This window comes from Diprion similis, chromosome 4 (genome assembly GCF_021155765.1).
Source record: "Diprion similis isolate iyDipSimi1 chromosome 4, iyDipSimi1.1, whole genome shotgun sequence".
NCBI lineage: Eukaryota > Metazoa > Arthropoda > Insecta > Hymenoptera > Diprionidae > Diprion > Diprion similis.
Window position 1 is genome coordinate 16,348,016 of NC_060108.1, and position 15,855 is coordinate 16,363,870.

Here is a 15,855-nt window from a genome sequence, read left to right on the forward strand (position 1 = left end):
TTTCCTTTATCTCATCCCTCCCTGATTCGTCGTCTCGTCCCCTCTACTCTACTCTACTCGTTTTTATTTTTAATGTGTTTTTTTTAATGTTTTTTTTTCCTCCTTATTTTCGCCTTCCGCGCCCCGGGTCTTAGTCTAGCCGACGTTGTCGCGAGGCGCGAGAGTTACTTCTGCGGGACGTATATCTTTATCGTCCTTTTACCCGCGTAGGAACTTTAGTTTGCGTGGCTCTCTTCGTACGCACGGATCCCCCGGTCGCACTTACGTTATACGCCGCGGCTCCGCCTACACCTTGGATAACTCGCGCACTAAGCGACGGAGAGGCCGCCCTGGATGGGGACGGGTAGAACGGGTCCACCACGTCCGTCTCAACTGATTCTCTTCGCTTCCCAGCGGTGGCAACCGCCCGATATTTTACTGTCTCGACTGTCCGTTGTGCGGAGTTAATAGACTGCCTCTGCACAACGAGTGTACGAATTCCTAGACCCCGGCGAGGACTGGGGTGGTCGAAATGACCCGGTTAGGATTGCGGTGAGTGGAAATTAATTCATTTTTTTCAAAATCATTCTTTTTATTTTTCATTCAATTTTTCTCATTTCAATTTTTACACATTTTCCTCCGCATCATTTCATACTGTAACTTCAAATCTTTTCTATTACCGGTTACGAGTTTCGTAAATGTATACACATCGTATGCCGATCTTCACGATCGCAATCTGAAGGTTTCTTTTCTTGGTTCAATTTGCTTTCGGTAAATATATGATTTGTTTGCTTTTTTGATTTACTGACTCACCCTCGGCACCGGCTTCTTAAAAAAATCTCTTCAACTTGAAAAGACGAAGAGTCGGACTTTTAGTCTTACGATAAATCGGCGTATAATATGCACTCGTCTCAATCGATCGTGTGAACACGTGCTGATTGATACTCCGTGAACCTTTCGCTGTTCTTCACGAAGACGATAATTCTTGCCTCTCTGATGGAGAGATATTTGAAACATTTTACTCAGAGATGGTGAATACTTTAAATGTTTTGTGAAGAAAAATGCACTGTTGGCGATTCAATTCGGCGGAAATTAATAAGTGGAATGATTTTCGCCTTCGTCCAATCTCGATTATTCAAAATTACTTTTCGTGGTGGTCTAAATCATTGATCCTCATTTTTCAGAGTCCTCGCGTCCGTAGCTTGCTTGACAGTTATCGTCAAAGGGGTAAGTTCGCAAAAACAATCTAGATATATTAACTGTAAATAAAGTCGAGCGATTTCGATATGCGTTTAATTACCAACCACTTATAGTACATAATTCTACACACGTTTGGATGGTCGAGTTTATGCACATAGGTAGGCTCTTCATTACCCACACGTTTATTCAATATTCCATTTTTGAAACATCATCTTCAATCAAAGATAAAAACCAGTTTATAACGCGACCTAATTTCCTTCAATCACGCAGGTGCGCCTGTATACCTGCAACCGGTTACGCAGATCCGCGTCACTTGTTGCGGTTCTTTTACACCATTGAATGTGTAGCATGTGTGTATCTACTTATAATAGTATAGTATCTCTGATACAAGTATGTTTCATTCATTATACCCGCATGGCGTAAGATCGGAAATTGTTTTCAATATTAAGGCTGCCAGTCCAGCGCCTAATATTGCGTAGCACACTGCAATTCAATGCGAGAATCTGTACACCAGGACAATCTGGCTTTCATATTTTATTCCAACATATATCATTGGAAAAAATGACGTAAAGTGGTCATTCGAACAGACATCCATGGTCGATAACCCGTGATTGTATAAATTAATTCCATTTATTTTTTCTTCTCCCAATCTTTCACGCACATTCATCGCTGTTACATTAATGCAAAAATTTCAAAATAATAAAGTGTGCAAAGATGTAGATCCGGAGTAAAGTAGATGAATTCGTATGACGTATGACGATACCTTTGTAAATATAGCAACAAGGCGATGTGCAGGCTCTCGATACTGACGACTAGTCCGCCTACGGAGATTTGCTGGCATATGAGCTTTGCCAAGGCCCAACCGCCGCGCCGCGGCAGCGGGATGAGGCCCATTGACATGTACAGTCCCACCACTATCTCGCGAACTGCTTCAAACGCGGGGGCGTAAAGTGGAGTGCGCGAAGTCGTTACTCACGATTGAAAATAGCCGCCAGGGCAATTTTATTATCCCAAGCGTGATCACTTTGCGTCGCGATCTAATTATTGAATTTTACCCACGAACGCAGATACAAAATCAAAATCAAATTTGCATTTTAAATCGCTATACACGTATAAATTGCCGGTGGCATAATACGGCCAGCTAATATAATTGCCAATAAATGTATGATGTGTGGTTTTGTAATCGCGTCTTAGACTTGTTTACGTAACGATTTGGGACGGGATCTCAGGACGATGGTTTGCATTCCACTGATAATTTGGTGAGGGTTGATAATAACCGAGCATATATATTTGCGTAATAATTATTGCTAGTGACTGAGCGGCCGCGGCGGCGGTGGCGGTGGCTTCGGGTTGCGTAAATTATAATTTCACGCGCTAGCCGATAAAAGGGACGATATTCTTGAACCGTTTCAAGAAGATATCTCCTATCTGGGATATGAAAATTAGGTTACTTCCATTGAACGTAATAGGCGCGTACGTACGTCCACGTATACATACATGCATGTTTGTGTAAACATGTGTAATTATGTATCATGCGATTATGACAACTTGTTCCAATTTTCGTGCGCGACATTCACAGATATTATGGAAGATAGATGCGAGATAAAATTGATCGTAATGACTGCTAGTAATGTAACCCTTCTTATCTAGGTCACGTTCTTGTAACTATAAATAAGTATGCGTAAATCTACAATAACGTTGACTCGGGGCTGATAGTTGTTATGTATGCATATAATACTTTTATTACGTATCATACTACATCAATTATAAAGCTGCAAATGATACACCGAAAAGAGCGAGAGAGAAAGAGAGAGAGAGAGAGAGAGAGAGAGAGACAGAGTGCTTGAAAGCTGAACATAAACTTAATTTATATATTGATCAGATGCTCGTTTACTCCGTTGCTTATTGTTTGATACAATTTATCAAGGGTTTCATTGTTCAATAAACGGGGGCACGGCCAGCCAAGATACATATAGTTAATGAATGACCGGTGATTTCAATGCGGAGTATAATTACAAATCAGTTGAAAAACTATTTTTCTATACGAGCCATTATTTCTTTCTAGTAATTTACTTCTTTTGTGGCTGCTGCACCACCGCTTGTCAATCGAGAGATTATTCTACTATCTCTTGCACTTCCTGTCAGACTGCGTAGTTCTCTATTATTCAAGTGAGACCACACGAACAAGACAAAGATCTTCTGCGAAGCCTGAATCACCCTTTAGTTAGATAAAAAGTTATAATGAGATGTATACTGTGTATATACGCGCACATTTATTTGTTGGTTTTAACTAAAGCGTAAAATCTCTTGAGTAATCGTCTTACGTGCAAATCACTAAGACTATATTGATTATCAGTTTAGACTTCTCGATATGCATTGCCTAAGTTCAGTTCTTGGTTTGAGATCCTTGCCCCACGTAATCCGGAGAACGATTCAAGTTTAAACGGGTATGAAAAACTTTGAGCAAAAGGTCAACCACTTACATAAACCTTCTACCGTCCCAATGATGACTCAATCTCGCACACATGCGCATATGCTAATTGACGTAATGTTCGATATGGTCTTGCATCAAAACGTGACTCCAGCAGGTGCAGCTGGAAACGACAAGGGTATTCACAATAATTTGTGTATCGGCTAATCAATTTGAATTTCTTTTAGCAAAATTACACGAACACGTTACGAGAGCCTCAGCCAGTAGTCCCAGTGACTCGAGGCGATATAGGAAAACCTGATGATTACGACGACGGATACTATGGAAATTACGATGCTGATGGACGTCCGATTGATCCAGTTGACGAAGGTTGGTAGCGACTATTTGCTACGGCTTGATGCATTTCCTTTTTTCATTCTGAAAGATAAAATTTTCACTTGGTTCACAGATGCGAATGACTGGGATGATCGATTGTCGCCAAATCTGACGACCGGAGGAACCTTTTACAATTACAGAAATACTGGTCGAGACGGTTCTCGCAGCAGCAGTCGTTTATATGGGAATGATTACGGCAGGGGTGGAAGTGCAGGAGGTTACTACTACAATAGCAGCACTACAAGAAGTGGGGGAAATCCTTACTCATCAACCTACGATACGTCCAGTGGGTACGGTGCTGAAGGCGGCGCCACTGATCCTCGTGGCTCATCCTACGTTTATGGTAGCGGAGGTCCATCCGGAGGCTCAACTTCCAACAGTCGGTCTGGCTCTGCGGTCGATGGTGGTGCTGGAGGCGGAGGAGCAGGGCGTTCACCTTACTATGGACGGAGCAATCCGTACTACGAAAGCCGTGGTGCAGACAGAAGATACCCTTACGGAAGTTCAAATTCCGGGTCTCAACCCAGTGGAACTCCCAACAGCGTAGGATCAGCAGGTTCTTCCACCGATAAAGAAAATGATCCGTACTACGCAAGCCGTGGTGCAGACAGAAGATACCCTTACGGAAATTCAAATTCCGGGTCTCAACCCAGTGGAACTCCCAACAGCGTAGGATCAGCAGGTTCTTCCACCGATAGAGAAAATGATCCGTACTACGCAAGTCGGGGTCGAGACAGAAATTACCCTTACGGAAGTTCAAGGTCCAGGTATCAACCGAGTGGAACTCCGATTAGCGTAGCAACAGGAAGCACAACTACCGATAGACAAAACGATCCGTACTACGGAAGGAGAGGAGGCGAAGGAAGCGACTCTTCCGTAGGTTCGAATTCTGGGTCCCGGCCTGCAGTATCTGTAGACTCGGCAACATTAGGAACATCGTCAACTGGTGGACGCAATGACCCATATTATGGTCGCGGGGTTGGAGGACGAACATCTGGAGGAGAAGGTGGAGATGGTTCAGTGGGAAATCGGGGATCTGGAGGCGACAACTACGCCAACAGAGTTGATGATGGTTACGGTAACTATGGACGACGAGACGACGGAGATACGAATTATCCAAGTAGCTACGTTGCAGTTCCTATACCCGGTGCAGCCAAGAATTGTACATCAGGCTCTGGATGCTGCGTTCCCAAGTGCTTTGCTGAAAAAGGATCACGTGTAAGCATCTGTCTCGTGGTGGCGGTTTTTGCATGGTTTCGATAGAAGAGAATGTAGGTGTGTACCAATTAATGCTATGTATAAATTTTCAAGGGAGCACCAGGTATACTTGGTCCAGTGGGACCCAAGGGTCAGCGAGGTTTTCCTGGTCCGGAAGGACTGCTTGGACCTAAGGGTTCGAAAGGAGATCCGGGTCCGCAGGGACTTCGTGGACCAAAGGGAGATCGAGTGAGTGTTTATTGGTTACCAGACTAGCTTCGATAGCAAATTTCAGAGCTGTTGAAAATTCGTGGTTCGCATTGTGTGTTATCAGGGTAGAATGGGAGTTCCCGGACATCCTGGTGTCAATGGTCGACACGGAGTTCAAGGAGCCCCAGGAGCGGCTGGACTGCCAGGTCGCGATGGTTGCAATGGAACTGACGTGGGTTTTTTTTTTGTACAATTGTGTCAGTTATTTCACCGGCTCAATATATTTACAAATTGTCGATCATATGTATGTAGGGATTCCCTGGTGTTGACGGTCGACCCGGTGAACCTGGACCTCGTGGTTTCAAAGGAACGCCTGGTCCCAAGGGTGAAAAGGGTATTGCAGCTTACGCAGGATCATTCCCGGTAGGGCAGAAGGGAGAGCCAGGTATTGATGGAGTTCCTGGGCCTCAAGGTCTGCCAGGTCCTGAAGGAACCCCCGGATTTCCGGGGCCAAAGGGTGATACAGGACCAGTGGTAATTATCATTATCAGTAAATGTACTTTCACCTCGATTGTGGAGTATCGACTGAACTGAGATTGAATCCGTCATTTTTCAGGGACCTGAAGGACCTCGAGGACCTAAGGGTGAGAAGGGAGCTATGGGACTTGGATTCGAGGGTCCGAAGGGAGACAAGGGAACTAAAGGTGAAAGGGGGCCACCAGGGGTTGTGAATAGCGAACCCTTCACGGACAACAAAGGAACCACTGGGCCACAGGGAGCACCTGGAGATAGGGGACAGAAGGTATATCGACTAAGGAAAGTACCATTTGCAGATAATGACGGTCGCACAAATTTCAGGGAGAACCTGGACCGGAAGGCGAAAGAGGTGAACAAGGGTATACTGGAGACGCTGGGCTACCGGGACGAGACGGTGCCAAAGGAGAAAAGGGACTTCCCGGTCCAGCTGGTGATCGTGTAAGTTAAAATTATAATGACATTGTGGTGTGTTAATGATTTTTCTGTATAAAATAACTTTTTATTGTAACGAAGCAACGTTTGGTTGAAATCATTATTCCAATATGTGCAGGGTAGAGAAGGACATTCTGGACTTCCTGGACCTCAAGGGCAAAAAGGTGACCGAGGTGATGACGGACTAGAAGGACTCTCCGGACGCCCAGGTGCTAAAGGAGAGCCTGGGCTTAAAGGTCCTCGCGGATTTCCGGGAATGGTTGGACCTGCAGGACCTCCTGGAGTAAGTAATCAATTTACAGTCACATATGCAGAGAGAAATTTTATTATGTAATTATATTGATTGGCAGGGTGGCCAAGGCGTCGCTGGACCGCGAGGCGAACCAGGACCGAGAGGGTTCCCTGGACCAACTGGACCCAAAGGATTAGACGGTTTTCCTGGACAACCTGGGTCTAGGGGACCTCAAGGTCCCAGTGGTGGCCTTGGATTGCCTGGTACCCCAGGTCGTGAAGGATCGCCGGGAGAAAAAGGAGCTAAGGGTAATGCGGGGCTGGACGGTGCTCCCGGAGAAATTGGCCCGAGGGGTTACGACGGGCCACAAGGACCTGCTGGGCCTCGTGGTATCGCTGGTGAAAACGGAATTTCTATCCCTGTGAGTTAGCGCGGCTATTGAAAATGGGCATTATGTATGATATTATCCGAATTCAATTTTTAACAGCGTTTTCTATTCCAAAAACAATCTATTTCCATTACTTTTCATGTTTCATAACCAGGCTTGTGTAAAAGTAATGCATTATCCATTAATTTTAACAATGTGAATGGGATAAGTTCTTCATTACTAATAGAGAAAGTAATGTGTAATGGATGAGTACCTCATCACACTTTACTTTTATAATTTCTAATGGAGTACTCATCAATTTCACATTACGCAATTTAATGTGTAATTAATACAGTAATACATTATTCAAAACTCTGTTCATAACGTAGGGACCTAAAGGGGCGGACGGTATTTCTGGAAGAGATGGTGCACCAGGTCAAAAGGGTGAACCTGGGCAAATGGGTCCTAGCGGAATCCCCGGAGACTCTTTAATGGGCATCCCCGGAGCACCTGGAGAAGCTGGTTTTCCAGGAGCGCCAGGTAACCCTGGTCGAGATGGACCTGCTGGAATTCATGGTGAACCAGGGCAGAAGGGAGATATTGGAGGTCAATGTTCAGACTGCAGACCTGGTGCAGCAGGAGAAAAAGGTGACCATGGATATGATGGATTACCAGGTGCTGCGGGACTTCGTGGTCCTCCAGGAGAACGTGGATACACAGGCGCGAGAGGCGCTGACGGATCGCCAGGACCCGCTGGTCTTCAGGGAGATAAGGTAAATTATTTGAACGTGATTTATTTACGTATCTTATCACCAAGGTATTGATAAAATGGTTCTTATATCCAATCCGTGAACTGATTAAATCGTTATGATATTGGATTTGACAGGGAGAGGACGGTATCGATGGGGTACCGGGTCCTCAGGGAGAAAAGGGTGCTGCAGCTATAGTATCAGGCAGCCAATTGATTATGGAAAAGGGTGATAGAGGAGAAAGAGGCACTCCAGGTGACCGTGGTCCGCAAGGACTACCTGGACCATCCGGAGAGAAGGGCAGTTTAGGTTATGCAGGTTTTCCAGGAGCGAAAGGAGCCAAGGTAAGACGATTCAAGGGCTAATCGTAAAATTGTAGAAGTGATATTGACCAAGGAGTTACCGCCACAAAATATTTGGAGTCTTATTCTGAAATCGAAAAAAAATGTTGAGCGCTGTTCTGTTTCAAGGGTGACCGAGGATACCCTGGTATGGATGGAACTAATGGAAGGCCCGGAGCACCAGGAGCTAAGGGAGAGCCAGGTCTCAGCGTTAAGGGAGAGCGAGGAATTCCTGGCCAATATGGAACTAAAGGAACTAAAGGATTACCCGGTCTAGACGGTCCTCCGGGACAACCAGGTAATATAAAGTATTTTAAGATCTTTTATGACATTCTATGATGATAATTTAATTGGTTAACATATTTTAATATGCAGGTAAATGTCCACTTTCGGAATACAAAAACGCACCCAAGGGTGACCCAGGGTTGCCAGGACTGAAGGGTGAATCTGGGATAACAGGATTAGACGGACCACCGGGTGAACGAGGATATCCAGGTCGTGAAGTGAGTGCCAAGTGTTTGATTAATTGGTTGATTATATACTGAGAGTATACTATTTACCATATCCATGTGTAAGGTATATGTGTGTATCAATGAATGAATTTCGTGGGGTGAATTTTTAGTTTTGACGGCTTGGTTAACAGTGAAATCTTCTTATGAAGTAAAATGTACTCAACAGCTAACGAGTTTTCCAATCCTTCGATCAGTTAACTTACTTTCCTTTTACTTCAAAAAAATTAAAAATTACCGAACCATTTATTCCAGACCATGGATTTTCGTGTAAAGAAAAATTTTCGTGTTGCAAATTGGAAAAAGACCTTGTATCATTCAATGTGTGAAATTCATTTGTAGGTATGAACATAGGCGCTAAAATAATTTCCTGGTTAGGTTCACTATCAAGAACGTTTAATTTTCTTTTACCACTCTTCGATATAATTTGAACTCGTCGTTTGATTATCATTTGTGAATCATTGGACTTTCACTGAATGATTGATGATGCGGGTTGAACAGCTGTAACATTTTAACTCCTTGGGATCGTGGCTTAATAGCCGTGCTTAATAACCTTCTAGCAATCTATATTTGGTCGCTATCCAGCGGCTTGGGAGTCGCGTTATCGAAATGAGCTACAATAATCAAACCCCGAGACCGGATAACCCCGGCGTAAGTTCAATGCTGATAGAATTCGTGGAAGGTCTTAATTTCATAAAAATCAACGACGGCTAATCAGTTAACATTGAAATCAGCCTTAAGTACGCACCGTGAAGATAAGTTAAGAAGATTAACAATTTTTTTCGAACTGACTTCAAGTCAATTTTGTTTCCATGCTTAGCTGAATTTCCATAAATCCACATTCTATCAAAACAGGGACCTGCAGGACCTCCAGGAGCTATTGGACCTCCCGGACCCCCTGGCCCTCGTGGTTTAGTGGGTCTACGTGGGGACAAAGGAGAGCCGGGTCCGATGGGATTCGAGGGAGAACCGGGACGTGACGGTCAGCGAGGATATCCTGGATTGCCAGCTGCTAAAGGAGACAAGGGAGAGGCTGGTATTCCCATGAAGGGGAACCCCGGTCCTGTTGGTCCTGAAGGAAAAAAAGGTGAACGTGGTTTACCCGGACCACCGGGTAAAGATGGACGAGAAGGAAGCTCAGGACTGCCAGGTTTTAATGGAGAAAAGGGAAACATGGGAATGCCGGGATTGGATGGACTTCCAGGAGCACCGGGAGAAAAGGGAAACACTGGTCCAATTGGTCCCCCTGGACCAAATGGAATCGCTGGAACGCCAGGTGCTGATGGGCCAAAAGGTGAGAAAAAAATTGTTGATATTTTTCTGCTAATTAAGTACAAGGGAATCTTCGAATTTCGGCCAGCTCAAGAAGAATTGATAAAAAATAGAGAGAAAATTGGATAAATGAAGCAGATGCAAATGCAAGATGAATGAGTGTGACAATATTTAATACCTTGTGAACTTTTCAGGAGAGCCGGGCTTGGTTGGAGAACCTGGGAAAGACGGAGTTTCTGGATTCCCCGGTAACAAGGGTGAAAGGGGATCCACGGGCGAGACAGGCCCTAAAGGTTACCCAGGACGCCGCGGTGCGCCGGGATCACCGGGACTCCCAGGAGCCAATGGATTACCTGGTGCTAAGGGAGACGCCGGATTTCAAGGTCTTGAAGGTTTTCCTGGTAATCCGGGTCTGGATGGAATTCCTGGATTACCCGGCAAACCTGGCGAAAAGGGAGATACTGGATTCCAAGGTATTGAGGGAATACCTGGTCTTATCGGAACCAAAGGAACAAAGGGAGATCGGGGCTTCCCCGGTGTTGACGTAAGTTCTTCAGTCGATTTCAATCTTGATACTTTAAAGTTTGAAGCTACGTAACTATACATAATACTTAGTAGCAACGCGGTAGCTAGGGTCTGGTCATGGGGAGACTACTACACTCTCACCTATGAAAGAAACAGGTCTATTTATTCTGCCCACCAAAATGCGTATTGGTCTGAAATTGTCTTGTTTCATCTGACAGAACAGGTATTGAAACTCGATGTTTCAATACGGGTTAAATGAAAAAGAATCCCTGTATAGTAATATTTTATGTACCATTATGCGTCAATTTAAACTCCGGGAATTTTATTAAATAATTTATTGCATTTTAAACATGTTTGGAAAAAAAATATGGAAAAGTAAACAAAAATTATTTTTTGAAAATAATTTTTATGCCTGAATGTATATTTGTTACTTAAATTACACTTCAAATATATTGTGTTGTTTTTATTCTTACAAAATTAGTTTTTGGGGTGCAAAATTCAAATCTCGCCTTGGACGCTCATGCTCTTAGCTACGATACTGCTTAGCAGCAATTCAGGAAGTACAACAAAATATTGAGTACAAAGTACTGCCATCGACGAATGTTATTGTTAAAACCTTTTTGCGATTCGTTTTCAGGGTTCGAAAGGAGAGCCGGGTGCAGTTTCAGAAAAAGGACAGAAGGGTGATACTGGAATGTCTGGGATTAGAGGACCTCCAGGACCACGGGGACGCGATGGAATTGATGGGGTTAAGGGTGAGCCTGGTAGACCTGGAATGGGTCGTGATGGTTTGCCTGGTCTCAAAGGAAATCGTGGGTCTCCTGGTAAAGACGGTTTCCCGGGATTGCCAGGCGAAAAGGGTTTTACAGGCGTCATAGGACTGCCAGGTTCCAAGGGCGATGTGGTAAATAAGATGAAAATTAAATATACCCACTTCCTCTGTGCTTCGAAGTCTCAGGCTGCAAATGAAGTTTAAAAAGTTTAATTCAGCTAAATTTAATCTAATGAACAAATTAAAAAATTCCATCACGCGAGAGAACTAGGTTTATCTTATTTCGGAGACATTCAGATGGTAGCGAAGTGCCTCTATGCTCGTCGAAAAGTCCGTAAGCTTTGTTCATTGAATGGGTAGTTCATCAATTCTACTAAATGGTTAGGGTTCCCCTGGACAACCTGGATTACCGGGAAGAAACGGGATAGATGGAATTCCTGGACTAGATGGGGACCAAGGCCCAATAGGATTAAGTGGTTACCCTGGACCGAAGGGAGAAAAAGGTTATTCCGGAATAAATGGTCTCGACGGTCTCAAGGGAGAAGCTGGCCCTGAAGGTATATATGTTCAGATAGGTTTCTTTACTCAGTGCAAACACAAAGCCGTCATTCCATAATTCCTTATATCTACGCAGGCATCACTGGACCCCCTGGTTTAATGGGAGAAGTAGGAGCAAAGGGTGACCGAGGACCTACAGGACCTCAGATGACGGTAAAGGGAGAGAAGGGAAAACCAGGACTACAAGGTTACGATGGCAATAATGGAGAGAAGGGAAATGAAGGTGCCCCTGGCTTCGACGGCCGAGAAGGAGAGAAAGGTGACCAGGGACCTCCAGGGCCCATGGGTATTCCTGGAACTCCGGGCTACGCGGGCGAAAAAGGTAAGCTTCGTAGGATAGTAGCATCTGAATTCAGATTTCGCGAATACGTATTAAAGCAAATTCTCACGATCAATTTTGCCACAAGTCCGATATATCGTATCCTTGGTCATTTTTAGGTGACACTGGGCCAATGGGACCCGTTGGACGCGTCGGATTAACTATCAAGGGAGAGAAGGGGCTTCATGGCTTGCCGGGTAAGAACGGACGTAATGGGATCCCGGGCACACCCGGAGAAAAGGGAAACCCTGGTATTCAGGGTCTAGAGGGAAGGCCAGGAAACCCAGGACCTCCTGGACCAATCGGTCCCCAAGGACAAAAGGGAGACACCGGTCCGGTCGGTTTGGACGGTATTCCAGGAGCCCTCGGAGCCCAAGGACAGCCTGGGCCAACTGGACCACCCGGAGCAAGAGGAGACAAGGGAGACACTGGTCCCCCCGGAGCATACGGAGCACCTGGAGAGAAGGGAGATCAAGGATTCCAAGGTGACCTTTTATTATACATCTTATATATAAAAAAATAATAAATCTCATTCATTGAAATTAAATGTTTAATGATTGTTTCATTAAGGTCAACCTGGATTCGACGGACCGCCAGGAGAAAAGGGAGATAAGGGATACGACGGATTCGACGGTGCTCCCGGTGCTCAAGGTGAAAAGGGAGACAAAGGATTCCAAGGATTACCTGGAGAACCTGGAGTAGCTGGCTATATCGGTATCAAGGGAGAAAGAGGTGATGATTGTATCCAGCCTCCACCAGGCCCCAAGGGAGAACGAGGCCCTCCAGGTAAATATAACCGGCTGCAAAATTGGAATTTGATATTTTAAACGGTCTCAAAAAACAGGACGAATCGATTTAATGTAACGTCTGATAAATTCGTCTTTCAGGTATAAACGGAATGATTGGACCAAAGGGAGAAAAGGGAGTACCAGGACCAGTTGGATTCCCAGGAATAAACGGAGAGAAGGGAAGTGCAGGTTTGAACGGTTTTGAAGGTCCTGTTGGACCACCAGGGTTACCCGGACCTCCCGGCGCGCCAGGAATACAAGGAGTTCAGGGTCCCATTGGATATCCGGGACCGAAAGGAAATCAAGGAGCGGCCTGTCAAGCTACGCCCGATTATCTAACTGGAATCCTCATTGTCAGGCACAGTCAAAATTCTACGGTACCTACCTGCGAGCCAGGACACGTCAAGCTGTGGGACGGATACAGTCTTCTATACCTCGATGGAAACGAGAGAGCGCATTCACAGGATCTAGGTGAGTTTCAGTGTTGTCGTTGAGACAGAAAGGTTGAGAATCATGATGATTATTCGGATAGTTATTATACAGTTCGTTTTCGTTGTGATCTTCGGGCATTTCGAAAACCGCCGCTTCCAAAAAATTGTTTTTGTTTTTTAATTGAAACCAGATTTCGCCAATCCCATGATCTTCTTGTTTGCATGTCCCAATGCACGGAACTGGTGCTCTAAAATTGAAATCTTCGGTCAAGAGCTGCAGCCTAAGCGTGGATGTTTCATATTTTAAATCGAAAACACTTATTCAGGATATACTACATTTTTCTTTGCCTTTTAATTTTGCCTGTCCGGTTTATTTCGTTCAGGAACACACTTTATGCGCGTTACAAGTTTAGTTTCCCAACACTAGATACAAACAACAGGTAATAATTATCAATTGCAATCGGTGTAACCATTTAGATTGATACAGATAACAGTATTCTCTTATATGTATACCTAATTGTCTTTGTCGGAAAACAGGCTCCGCCGGTTCCTGCATAAAGAAATTCTCAACGATGCCGTTCCTGTTCTGCGACTTCAACAACGTTTGCAACTACGGTAGCCGTAACGATCGTTCTTACTGGCTGTCGACAAACAGCCCTCTGCCGATGATGCCTGTCGAGGAAGGTGCCATCGAATCATACATCTCTAGGTATGCCGTTGAATTTGATTCGTTTGAAAAGTGTGAAAAAACAAAAATCACCAAACAGACATCGCAATCATTGTTTGTGCAACTAATTTTTCTACTGTTTTTTCACCCGATTCTTATCCCAGGTGCGTCGTATGTGAGGCTCCAGCCAACGTGATCGCGGTGCACAGTCAATCTCTAAGTATTCCAGAGTGTCCCAACGGATGGACTGGCCTTTGGTTCGGTTACAGTTTCATAATGGTGGGTATAGTGGATCTATTTTTTCTGGATGCCTCGTGTAACTTGTTCCGTTTTTCAATTACTGTATGATAATTTTTTTCGAACCACGTAGCATACCGGAGCCGGAGCACAAGGTGGAGGACAATCGTTAGCTAGTCCAGGTTCATGTCTCGAAGATTTCCGCGCAACACCGTTCATCGAGTGTAACGGGGCGAGAGGTACTTGTCACTACTTTGCTAATGAGTTTAGTTACTGGATGGCGACAATCGAGGACATCGCACAGTTCCAGCGACCAGAGAGGCAGACCTTGAAGGCGGGTAATCTACGTACGCGAATAAGTCGTTGCAAAGTGTGTATAAAGAATACGTAAAATTTGAAAATATATATATATTAAACGATGATAATAATATTACCATAAAGAGAGAAATATGTTAAATTACATTATTATACGATCTTTCTTGAGAAGAAAAAGAAAATTAACTCACAAATACAAGATACGACAGGAAGATCAAATGCAAAAAGCCGTCTAACATATTAATGAAATTTCATTTTTCTTCAATCTTCTCCGCTTACAAAAATCGAGAGTATATATAACAGATAAATATGATACAATTACGGTCAAAAAAGAGTATAAATAAGTTTTATGTTATAATAATGAAAATAATAATATATGTTTTATAGAAGACGAGAGAGATTTGTTGTTTCTTTTTGGAAAAAAAAATTTTTATTCCAATTTTCTGCCCTTTCATATCCTGCGATGCTCTTTTTTGACGATTATACATTACCAATTGACCATTCACCAGGTGCCTAGGCTACTTCTAGCATGTAAAATAATATATATACATAAATATGTATATGTATATATATATATATATATATATATATATATATATATATATATACACACACACACACACTATACAAATATACATATATATTTATATATCATAATAATATACAAAAAAGTTTAAGTTTATTTTACTGTTATAATATGCTACTACTATTACTACGGAGCACTGCCCATATCCAATATGGCTATTCGCATATTGTATAATAATGATTAATTACTTAGCTTGGTAATAATGTGACACCAAATATTTAAATAGGTATTTTGCTACGTAATCAATAAACTTGTACGTTTTAGATTTCATATCATACATGTATAAATATATTGCCACGAAACTGGTATTACAATACGTTGTACGTGTATGAGGCTATAGCTATACGGAAATTATTTATCGAATTGCGTCGCTCGTAGCCGTATCTGAATATTTGATTTGCAAAAATTCCAAATTACATAAGAAGTTTTTTTTTTTTTTCTTGCCAAATCTGCACAGTCAATTGAGTAACTCAGCGCTTTGAGAGGTTAAGGTGATATTTATGGGAGCAGAGTTAATTCTCTCGGTAAATGAAATTTGTATATTAAAAAAAGCAGGCAATCGCAATTTTAGAAAATTACGATTTCAAAATTGAAAACAGGAATTCATTGGGTCGGAATACCGACTAAAAAATTTGACAATACACAATGAACAAGTAGTAATCTTTGAAATTTGTAAAAGTACTGTGTTTTTCATTCGTTATGATCTAGTCGGGTGCTCTTAGCGAAGAAAACTTCGAAAATCTTCGCTTGTAACGTCAGGTGTTGATCGGTGAATAGTTTGCCATATCTGGTCAAGGTTGCGCACTTTCGCGTGTTCCATACTTGA

General features: G+C 43.3%; 1 protein-coding gene across 3 annotated transcripts; it reads left to right on the forward strand.

Annotated features, from left to right (window-relative positions):
• Window positions 1-146: 146 nt before the first annotated feature.
• Window positions 147-15,296, forward strand: LOC124406088 (collagen alpha-2(IV) chain). 3 transcript variants are annotated; one of them, XM_046881450.1, is made up of 27 exons: window positions 147-531; window positions 1,164-1,206; window positions 3,838-3,979; window positions 4,059-5,203; window positions 5,297-5,431; window positions 5,517-5,624; window positions 5,705-5,926; window positions 6,009-6,194; window positions 6,251-6,367; window positions 6,480-6,644; window positions 6,712-7,014; window positions 7,350-7,733; window positions 7,847-8,053; window positions 8,180-8,348; window positions 8,426-8,553; window positions 9,415-9,853; window positions 10,026-10,375; window positions 10,994-11,260; window positions 11,514-11,685; window positions 11,763-12,008; window positions 12,125-12,490; window positions 12,576-12,791; window positions 12,893-13,264; window positions 13,762-13,933; window positions 14,056-14,170; window positions 14,262-14,538; window positions 15,031-15,296. In XM_046881450.1, exons 1-26 carry the CDS (start codon window positions 512-514, stop codon window positions 14,517-14,519), a joined length of 6,447 nt encoding a protein of 2,148 aa, XP_046737406.1. In that variant the 5' UTR covers window positions 147-511; the 3' UTR covers window positions 14,520-14,538; window positions 15,031-15,296. The 3 variants fall into 3 exon arrangements, with proteins under 3 accessions (XP_046737406.1, XP_046737405.1, XP_046737407.1); XM_046881451.1 differs by having other exon boundaries at window positions 149-531; window positions 4,059-4,541; window positions 4,668-5,203; window positions 14,262-15,296; XM_046881449.1 differs by having other exon boundaries at window positions 148-531; window positions 14,262-15,296.
• Window positions 15,297-15,855: the final 559 nt, after the last annotated feature.